The 14,754-nt window shown below is 42.6% G+C and overlaps 2 protein-coding genes and 1 long non-coding RNA gene across 6 annotated transcripts in view; 1 reads left to right on the top strand and 2 right to left on the bottom strand.

The window, feature by feature from the left end:
- LOC119335545 (mitochondrial outer membrane protein porin 2-like) overlaps nt 1-1,022 on the top strand; it is a 21,566-nt gene extending 20,544 nt beyond the window's left edge. For all 4 annotated transcript variants that reach the window (XM_037607662.1, XM_037607663.1, XM_037607664.1 and 1 more), the window contains 3 exons: nt 12-98; nt 182-432; nt 515-1,022. In XM_037607662.1, coding sequence (XP_037463559.1) covers nt 12-98; nt 182-432; nt 515-809 — 633 coding nt within the window. In that variant the 3' untranslated portion in view covers nt 810-1,022. The remainder of the gene's footprint in view (nt 1-11; nt 99-181; nt 433-514) is intronic.
- Nucleotides 1-13,169, bottom strand: part of LOC119338674 — an 18,529-nt gene extending 5,360 nt beyond the window's left edge. The window contains exons 1-2 of the mRNA XM_037610944.1: nt 11,717-13,169; nt 11,420-11,502 (exon numbers count right to left, since the gene is read on the bottom strand). Coding sequence (XP_037466841.1) covers nt 11,420-11,439 — 20 coding nt within the window. The 5' untranslated portion in view covers nt 11,440-11,502; nt 11,717-13,169. The remainder of the gene's footprint in view (nt 1-11,419; nt 11,503-11,716) is intronic.
- LOC119335548 lies at nt 3,153-10,874 on the bottom strand. Its single transcript, XR_005161907.1, has 8 exons — nt 9,743-10,874; nt 8,494-8,559; nt 6,305-7,753; nt 5,984-6,166; nt 5,000-5,702; nt 4,549-4,712; nt 3,633-3,733; nt 3,153-3,532 (listed from the first exon to the last, which is right to left on the bottom strand). It is a non-coding gene; the product is annotated as an uncharacterized LOC119335548 (long non-coding RNA).
- Nucleotides 13,170-14,754: the final 1,585 nt, after the last annotated feature.

Genomic DNA, 14,754 nt, shown 5'->3' with positions numbered 1-14,754 from the left:
TATATCTTCAGCTTATCAAACTTACACTTGATGATGTGTTGAGGCCTGGTTTGAAGGGACTTCTGTCTATTCCCGTCTCCTCCCAGAGCTCGTCGAAGGTACTGACTCTCTCTAGGTGGCTGTGTATGAACGGTGGTAATTTCCTGCTGTGTAGATAATCAAGTTTTTTTCGTTAATTTAGGTGGACCTTCAGTATCGTCATCTTGGTGCTTGTATAACTGCAAGTTCTGAGCTTCAGGGATCGCCAATTGTTTCATTTTCTGCTGTGATTGGCACGGAAAGCATTGCTTTAGGTGCTGATGTTTCGGTCATCACAAAGTCCCTCGATGCTTTGGGTGCGGTTGATTCCCTTGAAACCAAGCTCCTGCGATTTCCTAAGTACACCTGTGGTTTGGTTTTATCGGAAGGAGATGTGGGTGCTTCTTTCACAATGTGAGTCAGTTATTTGTGGCTTTTCTGCACAACTTATACATAATCATTGCATTTTAGTGACACTGACATTACCAATTTTCAGTGCTAGGGAAAATGCCGACGTTCTCACAGCAACTTATCATCAGAAGTTAGATGAGACGACGTCCATCGCTGCCAAGGTGCAACATGTTCTGTCTTCGAATGACAACTCTCTGACAGTGGGCTTTTCTCATGCTCTGGATCCGAACACAACGGTGAAAGCGAAGCTTAGCAGTGATGGAGCGGTGAGTGTCCTGCTCCGATACGGCCCCAAGCCCAAGTGCTACGTCGCCTTCTCCGCTGACTCCAATCCCATGCGCCTCAAAAGGATACCAAATTTGGTCTGTGTGTCGCGCTAGGGGCGTGAGTGCCCTCACTAGTTTAGGTCCTTGATTTTTTGGTAGTAGCATGTGATACAGTATGTGCTGGTCGATGAGTCGAAGTCTCATGGGCTGCTATTATACTGGTGCAACTCTCATGCTCTGCTTTCTGGTCTCTTATGATGTTGAATTACCTGTACTGTTCATCGGCTGAATACTGCAATTCATCTTGGTCAGGCCAAGTTTTGTCAATAGATATGCATCGTGTTGCAGCAGATTGTTGCAAGATCCTTTCATCTTTTCATTCCCTCATTGCCTTCATTGTTTCTAAGATTAGTGATTTCCCGATAAACCTTGAAATGTTCTACCATGGTTGTGCAGTTTCACAATTCCCGTTGCAGAACAGCTTTTCCTGGTAGATTTCTTTTGACGGCAACAACTTTTGTGCTCGATAGCTAAAGCTTCTTTACGTGTATTTTATTTGCTGTTGGACCGTGGGTTGTTAAGCATCAATTCAATTGCTCCAGCAATTTTACAATCAAAATAAGGTCTTGAACGGCTGAACCTCGCCCTGCTCCTCTTCCACACTGCTGGGTCTTTTCAGCCATCCGCCGCGGCAAAGGGATTTACTGGAGTACTTAATTAATTATATTGATTTAATCAACCGTCGGCAGTTTGGTTTTTACGGTTGCTAGCACCGGCCCCTAGTCACACCTGTTTTTTTATATCTAAACAGACTTTATTTATTAATCATAGTCCAAATACATCGAGAATACATCGAGATACAACTAGCAAAAGAGGTCATGCGTTGCAACGGGAGAAGAAAATATGGCACGACCCTAAGCCATTAACCATGACTAAGACCCCAAGGTCTTGTGGAGGCGTCTCTCTCGGCATAAGATGACAAATCTACTTTGTTTCATGCAAGATTTTGTCGAGGCATACCTGCACGGTTATCGACGGTTTTTTTGTCGTCAATTTGGCTTTGATGAGGTGTTCATTGCAATTTCGGCCGGTGTCGGTACGAAAGAAAGATGGATCGTGCATTATTGATTAAGGTTGCAGCCTAAATAGCATTTTTAAAATATTTTACAAGTAAAATAACATCATATTCATATTGCACACATTTTTCTAATCAAAATTCATATATAAAATATTAAATTTTGAGTTAGGGTTTACAAGATATGAATATTTTTAAAAAGTATTATTTGTTCTAGATGGACTACGGGTTAATTTTTCAAATTGCAGGAGATTTTTCACTAAAACGCAAAAAACGATTCATTGTCTGACACTTAATGGTGGAGTGCAAATTATTTACCAGAAAATGCAAGGGGTTTTCTGTAAAACAGTAAAAACGGTTTGTTTTCTCACTTAAATATGGATGATAGGTTAGTTACCTTAAAATAGAGGGGGGTTTCTATAAAAATGCTAACGGTGAACGGGCAGAACCAATCCATATTTTATTAGTAAGACTAGTACAAATGCCCGTGCGTTGCACCGGACAAAATATTAAATATAACTTGCTCCACGTGCAATTGTGAAACACATTTTTAACCCAATTATTGCAAACGTCAGAAATAAGGTTACACCAAGTATTTCTTTTTGGTATGAAATAGTCTTTCAATCAATTTTATTTTTTGTTGTTCGGAAAAACATGAATATTTCTTTTGTTTTGAGAAGTTTTTTTTTATTAATTTCAACAATATTTTTTAAAATGGAATCATTTTTATGGTGACGAACATTTTCTTGCAATATAATATTTCATTTGTAATTTGTTTTGCACTATTTTTTGGGCTTGGCCCTTTAAAAACTTGACCGACACACACACGGACAACACGCATGAACGCGATCTTTCTTCCCGTTTCCCATTCTTCTCCCCCCTGTTAGGATAGTGCCGACGCCACCTCCGTTGTCCCCGTCGTTCTCGGAGGACGAGGGCAGGAAGAATAGCGCTTCCAGTGGCCGCACCATCATGTCCTTGGGCGGCTCCCTCTTCCTCCCTGTCCCCTCCCACCCATCTGGAGTAAGAAAGCGATCATGATGAGCTTGCCATGGAATTTAAGCGGCTCCATTGTTCACATCATGTCAGGCAATGTCATTGTCAATTGGGGAAAATCCATATATGAGAACATCAGACATCTCATTTCCTCTTTCCCCACATCCCACATAAACCAGAGCTTCAGAATTGGAGTACCGCGGACATTTTCAAACTCAATAGACGGTATAGAGATGGTACCAAGAAAAAAATACAGACAAAGATTTTCCCACAACCATGACAACAGAGCAGTCAGCTGACCACCTTAGAAAGTGCCTGACTAATGACATTTTTTCCACAACCAAAAACACCAAATAGCACCATGTTCCTCCAAAAACTGAGGGGAGTGATACTGAGGGGAGCCATTTCAAATTAGAAAACACTGGGATTTAATGGCGTTGGAAGGAAATGAAAAATCAACATCTGCAAAATGTTTGGTTATCTAAGAGAAGAAACCATAATAAATAAAAACATGTGTTTTATTCTGGAAATTGAAGCTCGGATAAGTTGTAGACAAACATGTCATGTAAGAAGAGGTGTCCACACCGAGCTTTGATGCATCAGGTCTTCATGTACGCACATGCCATATCTGCAGCTCATTAACTTCCAAACATTAAGCTAGTAAATTAGTCCTCAAAAAAGTTATACCAAATAACTTCCTTGCTTGAAGCATAGTTAATTACTTCTTGATGCCCTGAAATTTCAGCTCTAGAAATGTATCCTGCATCTGCATACATAGCAACAACAGTTTATGAAACAAAGTTACGCAATGGTAGAATGAATGGGAATAAATAAAAGATGTCATAAAGTGATAGCATCCACTTAACCTGTAGGCTATGTTGACCCGCTCGAGCGATGTAATTTACTTTCCCATGGAACCAGATTGAAGAGCGACATGGTGGTTCATCAAATTATTCTCAAAGACAATCTGTCAGAGTTAGATAACATTAGAATTTGAACACAGGTTAATAATTAGAATCTACTTTGTTATTTCGAAATCTAAAAGCTCACACTTAGAATATCTTAATCAAGTGGGTGCCCATGCAGCAAGGTGCACAAAATCAGCTCTTGTGGCCTTTGTTCTATCTATGTATGATAAAAAATAATACTGAGTTGTACCTTCAGAAAACCAGAAAATTATGCAATGTTGTACTATGTAGGTCAACAGTGATATCCATGCCTGGTGATTATTTTCTGGGCATTATGTCCCATAATGTATACTTGAGTGTGGTTTTCAGATGAGAAATAATACAACCACAATTTCAGTATAGAGAGATGTGTCATAGTTCGGGTGCATCAATTTTTCTTGGCACTAAAAATATTAGAGCTTGGGTAGAAATAATAGTATCACACCAGTGTGAAACATCTTTCTGACTAACTGTTTTAGGAATAAAAGAGATGCATACGCAAATTCATTCAACAAACAACAGCTTCTATGTTTGCCTACTTCTCAACAAAATTTCATAGCCACGGCTAAAACTAAGACTAACAACCACACCAACCCAACAAATCTGTTGGGAGATAAGATAAGTTATGCAAGAAGAAAAACAATACCAGGATTTATTTTACCTGATTTATTCTACCATTAAGTTATGCAAAAAGTACAATGCAACCTTGAAACCACCAAGAGAGGATCTTGTGTATCATTCTCTGTTCTTTTAAAGATTAATTACCAGCGGATGCGATCAGATATGATGGATGAGTGAATATGCCACCCTCATGTCAGATAAGTAACGTAATTACCTCTAGATGCGCACCGTGGTTCCACGGGCCAAAACCATTTCCACAGAAATTAGGCATTGGTGGCGGAGGATGATGATGCATCTGGTTTGGACTCGCCACTGACGGCAACCTCTGAAGGTCCCCACCATGATGTTGCTTAAGCAAGGAGGACACCCGCATTATCTCTGGTAGCATAAGTACAACAACAAACATTAGAAGCCAACATTAGCACGAAAAGGTGCTCCATGAAAAACTTTCTGTCACCGAAGAATCATATGAATCAAGGTACACACACACACACACACACAGCCTGCACTTTGAGGCCAAAACAGAGTCAAGCAGAGCATGTTTGCATCAACAAGAGAGAAACATAAGCAATCAGGCCATGGCAAATCAGCAAGGACAAATTCCCATCTAGGCCAATAATGGTAGACGGGGCGGCGGCGGCGAGGGAGCGAATCGAGGCTCTCACCGTGGCCCAACAGCTTGATGTAGATTGGTAGCACCTGCGTGAAACAGGACAAGCTTCTGGTGCTCCCGCAACAGCTCCGACATGTAGTGGCTGCGGCGACAATGACGCCATCCAATCCAATGGCACAGGAGGGCACAGAAAAACAGAGACAACCAATTCAGTGAGGCCGCCCACCCAGCAAATAGAATATACATTCCATGAAACTCCCTTTTGGGTTCTAATGATTCAATCCTTGCTATGGAAGAAAAAAACAAACAAAGGAAACATTTACTTTATTTCAGGGTGCCCGAACCAAACTATATACATTCCATGGCTATATGGCAAACCATTAGTTAAGAGTATTTTACATTAAAAGATTGAGACTAATTAACACTACAATGATAGCATCTTCAGAAACCAAATTAAATAACAAACATTTTTAATTAACTACAACAACAGAAAGTACAAGTGTGTATAAGCAAGAACCTAGGTGGAACAGATGTTTGCATAACTACCTAGTAGACAACATATTTGCATCAGTAAGCCATGGTATAGAATTATTTGATTACTTCATGTCTAGACATTCAGGTTCATGTTTTTCTTTGTTTTTTGTTAGTCCATTATTGTAGAAAAAGGCTTATGGTCTGAATTCCAATGCTTTCTCGACACTCTTATCCTGTCCATCTAAATCTCAGTGAAGATGTCTGGTTTCAGCCACAACCATCTGTCATAAAAGAACACCAGATGAATGCAGATGATAATGTATTATCCTTGATCTATAAAGGATATCTATAAAAACTGCAGCTTCATGTATTACCAAGCATGAAGTCTGATTTTTGTGGAACACTCATGGTGGTGAAAGCCCTTTCTTTTCGACAAACCACATAAGATAGGAAACAAACCTTACTTCACCTAACGGTTAGCAGCTAAGCCTTCCTCTGTCAATTTTATTGGATATATACAACAGGATATATTTGATTGCCTAGATTCAGAAAAAAATGATACCTGATACTGACCACCATTTATAACTTCTAGTACATTGCTAGGGATTGGAAGGATCTACATATCCTCTTCCGTAATCCTCCAAGACCAAGAGCAAACTGACAGATTTCATTGAGCACCTCCAGTACACAGCAAAGCAAGCAAATCCAGCCATGGGGCATACCAACGGACTGAGCTTGGATTAACCTGGCATGATTACTGTTACTCGTCACTTCAGAAGCCATGTACTGCCGCAACAGATTTTATTGATAGCCAAGAAAGATTCAGTGCTTGCTTCTCATGGTAATTCCCGGAACAATATAAATTTTGGGATTGAAGAGGTACCTCTGCTTCCTTACTCCCAAGACAGTACTTGTAGAAAATGAATCCTGCAATGACGACGCTGATGAAGCACGACGACAGCAGCCCTAACCACGGAAACCCAATCATCTTCTTTTGCCTGAGATGTTCAAAATCATGCAGGGGTTTCACGACACGCTGATGCAGGCGCTCCACCCGCCTCCCCCTCCCCTCGGGTGCACCTGAGGCAACATGGCCCTCCCGGGGGAGAAGCAGGCGTCCGCGTTGTGCAGCACATCCATGGCGATGGCGACGCCTGGGCACCAATTGTGAGGGAAGGAGCCAAGCGAAAGAGAGGAAGATGAGGAAGGGCTCGATCCGGAAGACCAGCCCGCACCAAGCCCCGCCGCCTCAACAGGAGCCCGTCTCCCTGCCTGCCGGCGGCTCAGCGGAGCCTCCACCGCCCCAGCCCCACGGCCGCGCGGGACTCTCGCACCGGCGGCAGCCCCTTGGGGCCTCCAAGCCGATGCTAGACCCGGCACGGGGGAGGGGTTGGCCCTGAGGAGCGGGAAGCCGGCGAATCCGTCGGTCAGGAGGTGGGCGGCGCCCTCCATCATCGCCGCCGTTTAGGGAGGGACGCGGTCCCGGTCGACGCGGTGTGGGGCAGGAGGTGGCGGCAGGATGGAGGTGGAGATGGGATCGAAGAGGCAGGGTCGTGCGGGGCGCTGGGATTTTCTTTCTTATTTTCTCTCCTCTGTACCGGTTCGGGGCTGACTTATGACGAGGACTGCAGGTTTAATTATCAAAAGTACAGGGATTTTTGTGCAAAAATGCCGGCCACGTACCACCAGAAGCAATGCGTACAAATGCGCGTGCGTTGCACCGGGCGAAAAATTGAGTATAATTTGCTTGATGTGCCATTATGCAATATTTTGCTAATCCAAATTTTGCAAGAGTTAGAAGTAAGGTTACAGAGTATTTCTTTGAGCCATAAATTTTGGTATTACTTGTACACACATTATAAAATAGGATAATCAGAATTATTAGTTTTAAGTAAGCCCGAGTAAGTTTTTGTACACATTATAAACAAATATTCATGAAATGAGCTAGTGGTGGAGTACGTGTAGACGTGCTCCTTGAAGATGATCATGTAGTTCTGTATTCTAACTCTGCAATTGACAGTTCGATTGTTCTGTAGAATTCATGTAATAAATTTAAGGTTAGAAAAATAGTAATGCAATATTTTACATAAATGCCTAAGTTTGTTGTAAATGAGCGTACGAATTAGAAACTGCTTTTATGGACGCAAAATTGAAAGGTTGCATTACCTATTTAGTCAGTACTTCCGTGTATATAATAAGTTTTGAGCAGTCCATTTGGTGTGATGTTCACATAATTGGTGGCTCCAGAACACCTGATTCAAATTTTTTTGCTTTTTGAAGGTCGGTTGTCAAAATCATCAGCAATGTTAAGTTCAATGTTGTCATCCATTTTCTGCAATCACAAAAAAAGGTAAACCTCCAACCGTTAGAAGCACTATCTATGGATCAGTTGAAACAGAGGTAGTACATCATAGTTAGTTCACTAACAAGATGACAAAGCTAGGATGCTTATAGTACAATACATATGTGCATGTTAAAAAATTCTAGAACGAGAAAGAAAGAGCCTGTGCGTTGCAACGGGGATAATACTTATTTCTCTCCCTCCATGTCTCCTTCGGGTGTTGATGCTCTCGATCTACTTGAGCAAGCGCATAGTGTTAGAGCTTGATGCTCCTCTAGAGGGCAGCACTCATATTGTTGTACATCAATCAGTGTAAATAATTAAGGAGCAACATCATATAAATTCAACGCAAATGTTACAAAATAATTTTAAACCCTGAGCGACACCACGGAATAGGCAGAGGAATTAGAGGGTAGACTGTATAGCCCATGATTCCCTACAGATGTTTGGCGGAGTTATCGACAGGATGGTTATTATTTTGTTCTGGGATTACTGGCTGAATGCAATTCACCATAATGGGCACTGTTTTTTTCCTTTTCACCCAGATAATAATACCTCCAGAAAACTGTTAGTTTCATAGCAGGCATATGAAAAAGAATGTTTGTACTGAAATTAGATGAATTTTTAACCTTTTTGTTTCTCTAGTGAACATGAAACAGGGGCAACAATTCAGAAACAATTAACTCAAACAGAGGCTTTATGAACTGATTATCTTTCAAGGGGATACATACCTCTGGTGTTGCAGCCACAGGCAATATTGGACGGCTCGACGTATGTTCATCACTCATCTTAAGGTCCTGAAAAAAATTCAAAGATGCAAATCATGAACGAAGCAACCAAAAAGGATGCCAGGAGCCATTGTACAAACCGTTCGTAAAAAATCATAAGTTAAACATACTCAGCTATCTACCACAAACTACACCTGAGTTCACACCAAATCAGAACCGTTCAATAGATAATCTGAATAGATTGCTATGTAGCCACACACAACAATCGCCATTCATTACACGAGGCTTACTAAATGATTTGGCTTGCAAGCTGGTCGATCTATTTTTTTGCATTATTCCATATTCTCTGAAGCCAGTTGATTGGTTCTTAGCTAGCTACCTTTCGACCAGAAGGATCAATCCAACAGGTAGACAGTAGCCAGCTTTGTACATGTACCAGGGCTCACATATGTGTCTCTCCATGTACAAGGTTTCAGCAGCAGTAAACAAAGCCAACCAACAGCGCAAAAGGCAGTAGTAGCGATACACATGCAACCCACAGAGAAATTCATCTCAACCTGATATTGTTTGTTCATTTAGCAGACAATTGCAACCTGGTAATCTTGGTTGGTGACACATCTGAGTGTAAAGTTGTTGACATTTTATTTAGTTTCAGGCTCAATGAATGGAACTAAAGCAAGGTTTTCTTGTCTAGAATTTTCGCGCTGAAATGCTAAGTCTGTGTGGGGTGCTTGGCTCTGCTTGAACTTCACAAGTTATAGCAAAGCCTGCAGTGAGTTCAATCGGTTCTACTTATCTAACATGCCTCTGCATATTTAGAAGTTCAGTTCCGTCGGTTCTACTTATCTAACATGCCTCTGCATATTTAGAAGTTCAGTTCCGTCCAAATTTTACCTAGTTATATGTAATACTAACAGGAAGGTAAAGAATAGCATAATGTATAGCCAGGCAGCAAAATATGCATATGTTGGTGGTTCATGTTTCCCAGATGGATCAGAACCCACCAGCAATTACTGAATTTTGTTTTCTCTGTTCAGAGAACAACACTACCTGAAGGAATTGCTGACAGTACCAGCGCTTTGTTCAACAGACGAACCACACAACATGGGTGTCTACAATCACAAGAAGGCAACAATATCTAAACTGGCGTACTTTGCAACAATATTTTTACCTCTAAACTCCATATTACAAGGTACACAGAGAAACAGGGGACAGAAAAATAACTCAAAACAGGGGTCAAGGGGATACATACCTCTGCTGTAGCCGACACAGGTGACATTGGACGGCTCGACGGCTTTTCTTCTACCTCCGGCGAACTCGGCACTTCTTCCACCTCCGGTGAACTCGGCGCTTCTTCCTGCGGCGAACTCGGTGGCGACATTGGATGCTTCGTCCAAAATTGACGTGATGGAGATTCAGGTCGAAGATCCTCCCTTCTTATAGCAGCCAACAACAATTCAGGTCGGCAGCTCCATTGATTTGCTTTAGACAAGGACACGGACTGCAATCCATCCAAATTGATTTGTGTTGGAGTTCTGATTATTTGCGTTGTGCAGCCAACTGTAACTCCTTCAGACTACCACAAATTGTTTTACTTACTGATTTTTCATTTGTTTTTTGGCACCAAAAGAGAAGCAAAGCAAATACTATTAGAATTTCAGTAAGAGCTCAGTAGAGTACTACATATATTTCTCAGGCAACAAACAGAAAGGTTAGGGATCTTCTTTCCAAATGATGTGAAGGATTGCTATATTGTAACAAAAGCAAACAGCAAGTATGAACAGGAAATACATCAACAACTACAATGTTGTAATTAAGTTGTTTATGCCACGAATATTTTTGCACTCTTCTATGCTCATGTAAATACTCTCTGCACACATTGGTATTCTGCTCATCTCTTTGAAATGCCATGATTCGCCCCTGTGTGCACTAATCTTCAGTGGCTAGCTCTTTGCTACAAGTCAGTCTATCCCCGCGACTGTGAGCAGCTTCAGAGGCCGATGTCATTAGTTGTGGAATAGAACAACGACATGGCGGGGGCGAGAGGACAGTTACATCTTTTGGCTGTGGCATGTACAGTTCCACCATACCTTTAATTTGTGAAAACTCCTAACTCAGCACACGAATAAGAAACAGAGCAATCAGAAACTAAATAGGCCAGAATAAGTGAGTTTGCAGTCACCCTTATTTTGGCAAGGTAAAGATTTGTGAAATACTCTCAAGTTTCTTGTGACCATATGGAATAGAAGAATCTGAATCCAAGAAAGGCATAACAATAAAGCTCTTTCACCATGCTAGGCACTAATAAGAAGCTATGGTCAATGTCTCCAAGAAACAGAAACAATTCCCAATATATAGTAAGCAATTCTCACATCCAATGATGCATGAAGCTACCTGCCTGCTCTTCACACTGAAGTTTGATGTTGGCCTAAATATATATGCAACGATGAGCACTGCACTTTATTTGCCAGTCCCTGCTGCAATCAAATTGTCAACATTCATACACCAGTGCATGTATGATTTCAGATTGCATGTATTTAGTTTGAAAAAAATACCATTCAAAATTAAGTAATGGCCTAAAAACTGATATATATATGTTTTATGCTTACAGAGCTGCCAAGTTGCTCACTTCCCTTTGTTATCTAATTCTAGGCACATTAAAAGCATGTGCTAGTTTGCTTGAAGACCGTGCATTTTGTGAGTTCATGAGTGGACTGATTTGGTGGTTTGGCCAACATATGTGGAGAAAAATAAAAGGTCCCACTTGGTGAACAAACTGAGGTTCAAAAGGTAACCAAGGAAAATAAAACAAACTCATGTTTTTTTCGAGAAAAAACAAACTCATGTTTTGCAGATGTATTAAGAGTCATATAGTCGAGTAGATCATTGGGGTGCCGAACTCAAAGGCAGTAAGTACACAGAGATTAACCTGTGGCTGGAAGTCACCATTTGCCTCTTGCAGCAGGTGGTCTGGGCCTCTCCAACTCCAAACGGAGCGTTGGCACCAATACCCTGAAAGACAGAGAGGCAACTGCAGAAATGTGTGTACTATGTGGTTCAAATCGATGAGAAAAGAAAAGGTGTTTTCCAATACGGATCAATTGGCATCAACTGTGCAATGAACATTCTGTTGAGTAAATTCTTGTGCCCCTTGCAATTTTGGATGGAGGCATTATGTTCAAAGTACAGAGCAAAGGAACATTATACCGTTGACAAATGTGGATACCTCTTTGTGACTGATCAACAACTGCAGCCTGCAGGCATTAATGAAGAAGAGTGATCAACATCATCAGACTCCATTGAATCTTTGAGAGGATTGGCCATGTTTGGAGCTCATCTGCAAGACCAACATGACAGTAGGTGAAACAAAACTTCAGTTTGCTTAGTGAAATTATTAGTAACTCCAATTGTGTCATGAAAATCTCCCATACGCCACAAAGTTATTAGTTTAAAGTGCAATTTGACTATGAGGCACCATTGTACATAGCAAGAAGGGCCACCAAATCTCTCGAAGAGGAAAAATTACTGACTTAAACTCCTCTGTTCCTTTGTTATGCTTGTCGACCTGAACCTATCAATGCCTCTGAAATCTGGACATTAGCAACTGTATCTGCACATCAAATTCGCTGCAATCTCACCTGTATAAACATGTCAGACTTTGATCCTGCTAGAGAACAAAGTCGTTATAACCTAAAATCTGGTCTTAGTTTTCCTGAAGAACACATGCCTGTATAGCTTGATTGATTCCTACACTGGTTGGATGCGCATGTACCAAAAGACAACGAGGCAACACGGGAGCAGATGCAGAGGTTGAGAAGGTTACATCAAGGGAGGCGGGAGAGGACTGGCTGCGGCGGACAGGTCACAGCGGAGCGTGCTCGCCGCCGGCGCTGGCCGGCGGCGTACCCACCCTCAGCTATGCCCCTTCGCAACGCCGACGAGGTCCGGCGCCCTTCTCGCGCGAAAGCACGGCAGCCGCCTTCTTCGCCAAATTCCTCAGCTCGCCTCGCCGGAGAGGGTTGCCTGGGGTGGAGAAGGGCAGAGAGGACTGGCGGCGGCGGACAGGTCACAACACCGGCGCGCGCTCGCGGCCGGCGCTAGCCAACGGTGAACACGCCCTCAGCTGCCACCCCCTCCCCCCTTCACAACACCCACGAGGCCCGGCGCCCTTCTAGCGCGCGAGAACGGCGGCCCGGCCGCCTTCTTCGTCCCTTCCTGTGCTCACCTCGCCGGAGAGGGCCGCCTGGGGTGGAGGAGGCCGTCCGCAAGGACGCCGTCCTCGGTGAGCTCGAGGGCGAGGACCGCCGGGGCGAACGCGCACTTTAGGAGGAGGCGGAGGACGAAGGCGGCGCTGGAACCGTGGCCGCCGGCGGCGACGCCGGTTTTCGCACAGAGAGGTGAGGTTGAGGAGGAGGCCGGGGTTGCGGAGGACGGCGGCGCGGCATGGCTGGGGCCTCGGGGTGGCGCGCGGAGAGGTGCGACGGTTGCTGCTGGTGGTCGCGGGCGACGGTGGGTGGCGAGTGGCCGCCGGAGCGGTGCAAGGAGGCGCGAGGCGCGGGCACAGGAGATCGGGCGCGAGCGCACCTCTCCGCGCCTTCCATACTCCCGGCGAGCGCACTCCATCCTCCGGCGCGAGGCACGGCGGCCGCCGGCACACGACGGAATGGGCGTAGCCGCTGGCGCAGAGTGGATAAGAGGAAGGGAAGGATTACGGACAGAATTGAAATTTTTATAGGGTTCTTTTTGTAAAAGTGAAACGTTTTCTCTGGGTGCCACTAAAACAGGGACCGCGGGTTGATTTCCTGTAAATCAAGGGGCTTTTATGTAAAACAACCACGACGGACGACCAAAAGCAATCACTGATTTATTAATATATATACTAGCAAAAATGCCCGTGCGTTGCAACGGGAGAATGTCACACAACAATCCACCCAAAGACCTTGTTTCATTCAAGGCAAAAGTTGCAGTGCTTTCTACAATAATATTAGTCATGTCCACCTTGCTAAGCCCCTAGACAACGTGAAATAGAAATTCATACAAAAAAATCAAAGCTTATTCATTTGTAAAAAAACATATTTACATTGTATGATAGGCCCAGTCCTGAGCTATACATTTGATGATTACACTTGTGTAAACCCAAAAGTGGCAGAGGCGAGTTTCCTCTTAAGCAAACAACAAAAGGACAGAAGGGAGAGCATAATATGACATTTAGGCATGTTATAATACTGAGATTAACAACATCCATCCCATGTCTCAAAAGGATAACATTTGATGGAGTCGTCTAAATGTTTTGGACTTATAAAATTACAATGTAGAATTGGCTTTCATCTTGCTAATTCAAATTTACTTACTTTTTAAACTCTATAATAACTCTAAACAACATATGTTGAACAATGTTTTCCAAAAAACTGGTCTTATAGAGTTGGAATGTTACACTTCACTGTAATTGCTTTACCGAATCTGCAGACTAAGAAAATTTCTATTTCTTGTGTCAGGCAAGTGGGTGAGCTCTCACATCCCTCTCCGTCTCCTTTGATTGGTTGCAGATTTCTTCGAAGAACATGAGCTTTGTATGTTGATTGCCCCCGTGTACTATTTACTTCTAATTTCTTCTGTATCGTGTATATGCCAATTGTTTTCCTGTACCTGTGCACAGCTATTGTGCTCTAGCACCAATATATATTTTTTGGATTAATAATTGCAGCCTATCATTAAGTTGCCGCAAAACTATAACCAATGTCAAAATCCTTATTTTAGTCAGGACAATTAACTATTGAAAAAACCAAAAGTACCTGCATTAATTCAGTATTTGACAAGGTAATGCCATCATTCAGTATTTGGAGTAGATGCTACAGTTATAATGAAACATCAGGATTCTTGTACTTGTATCCTGTATACACTAACTATTTTAGATACCTGATACTGCAGCTACAGTATGAAGTCTCAAAATAAAAAGAAACATAACATTAAGTTGTTCTCCAGCAATTCACAAGGAAACTGGGAAGCACATAGATGTAGCTGGCAGTAACTCAAAACTGCAGATGATCGCACTGGTAGAAAAGACTTAAATTAACAGTTCAAGCACATATCTTGGTTTCTCCCTGTAGTCTGAAGAAAAGCTCCAACACACAATGAAACGGCAACAAAGAAGAAGCCAATAATTAACCTTTTTGCGGGAAAATAATTAATTAACCTTTCCTAAATAGAAAAACAAACTGTTCTCAGGGTCCAATCTAAGTTTCTGAGATGCAATATGGAAGATGC

Source organism: Triticum dicoccoides, chromosome 7B (assembly GCF_002162155.2).
Source record: "Triticum dicoccoides isolate Atlit2015 ecotype Zavitan chromosome 7B, WEW_v2.0, whole genome shotgun sequence".
In the NCBI taxonomy this organism is placed as follows: Eukaryota; Viridiplantae; Streptophyta; class Magnoliopsida; order Poales; family Poaceae; genus Triticum; species Triticum dicoccoides.
The sequence above is the reverse complement of the archived record's forward strand: the minus strand, read 5'-3'. Positions and strand labels throughout refer to the sequence as shown.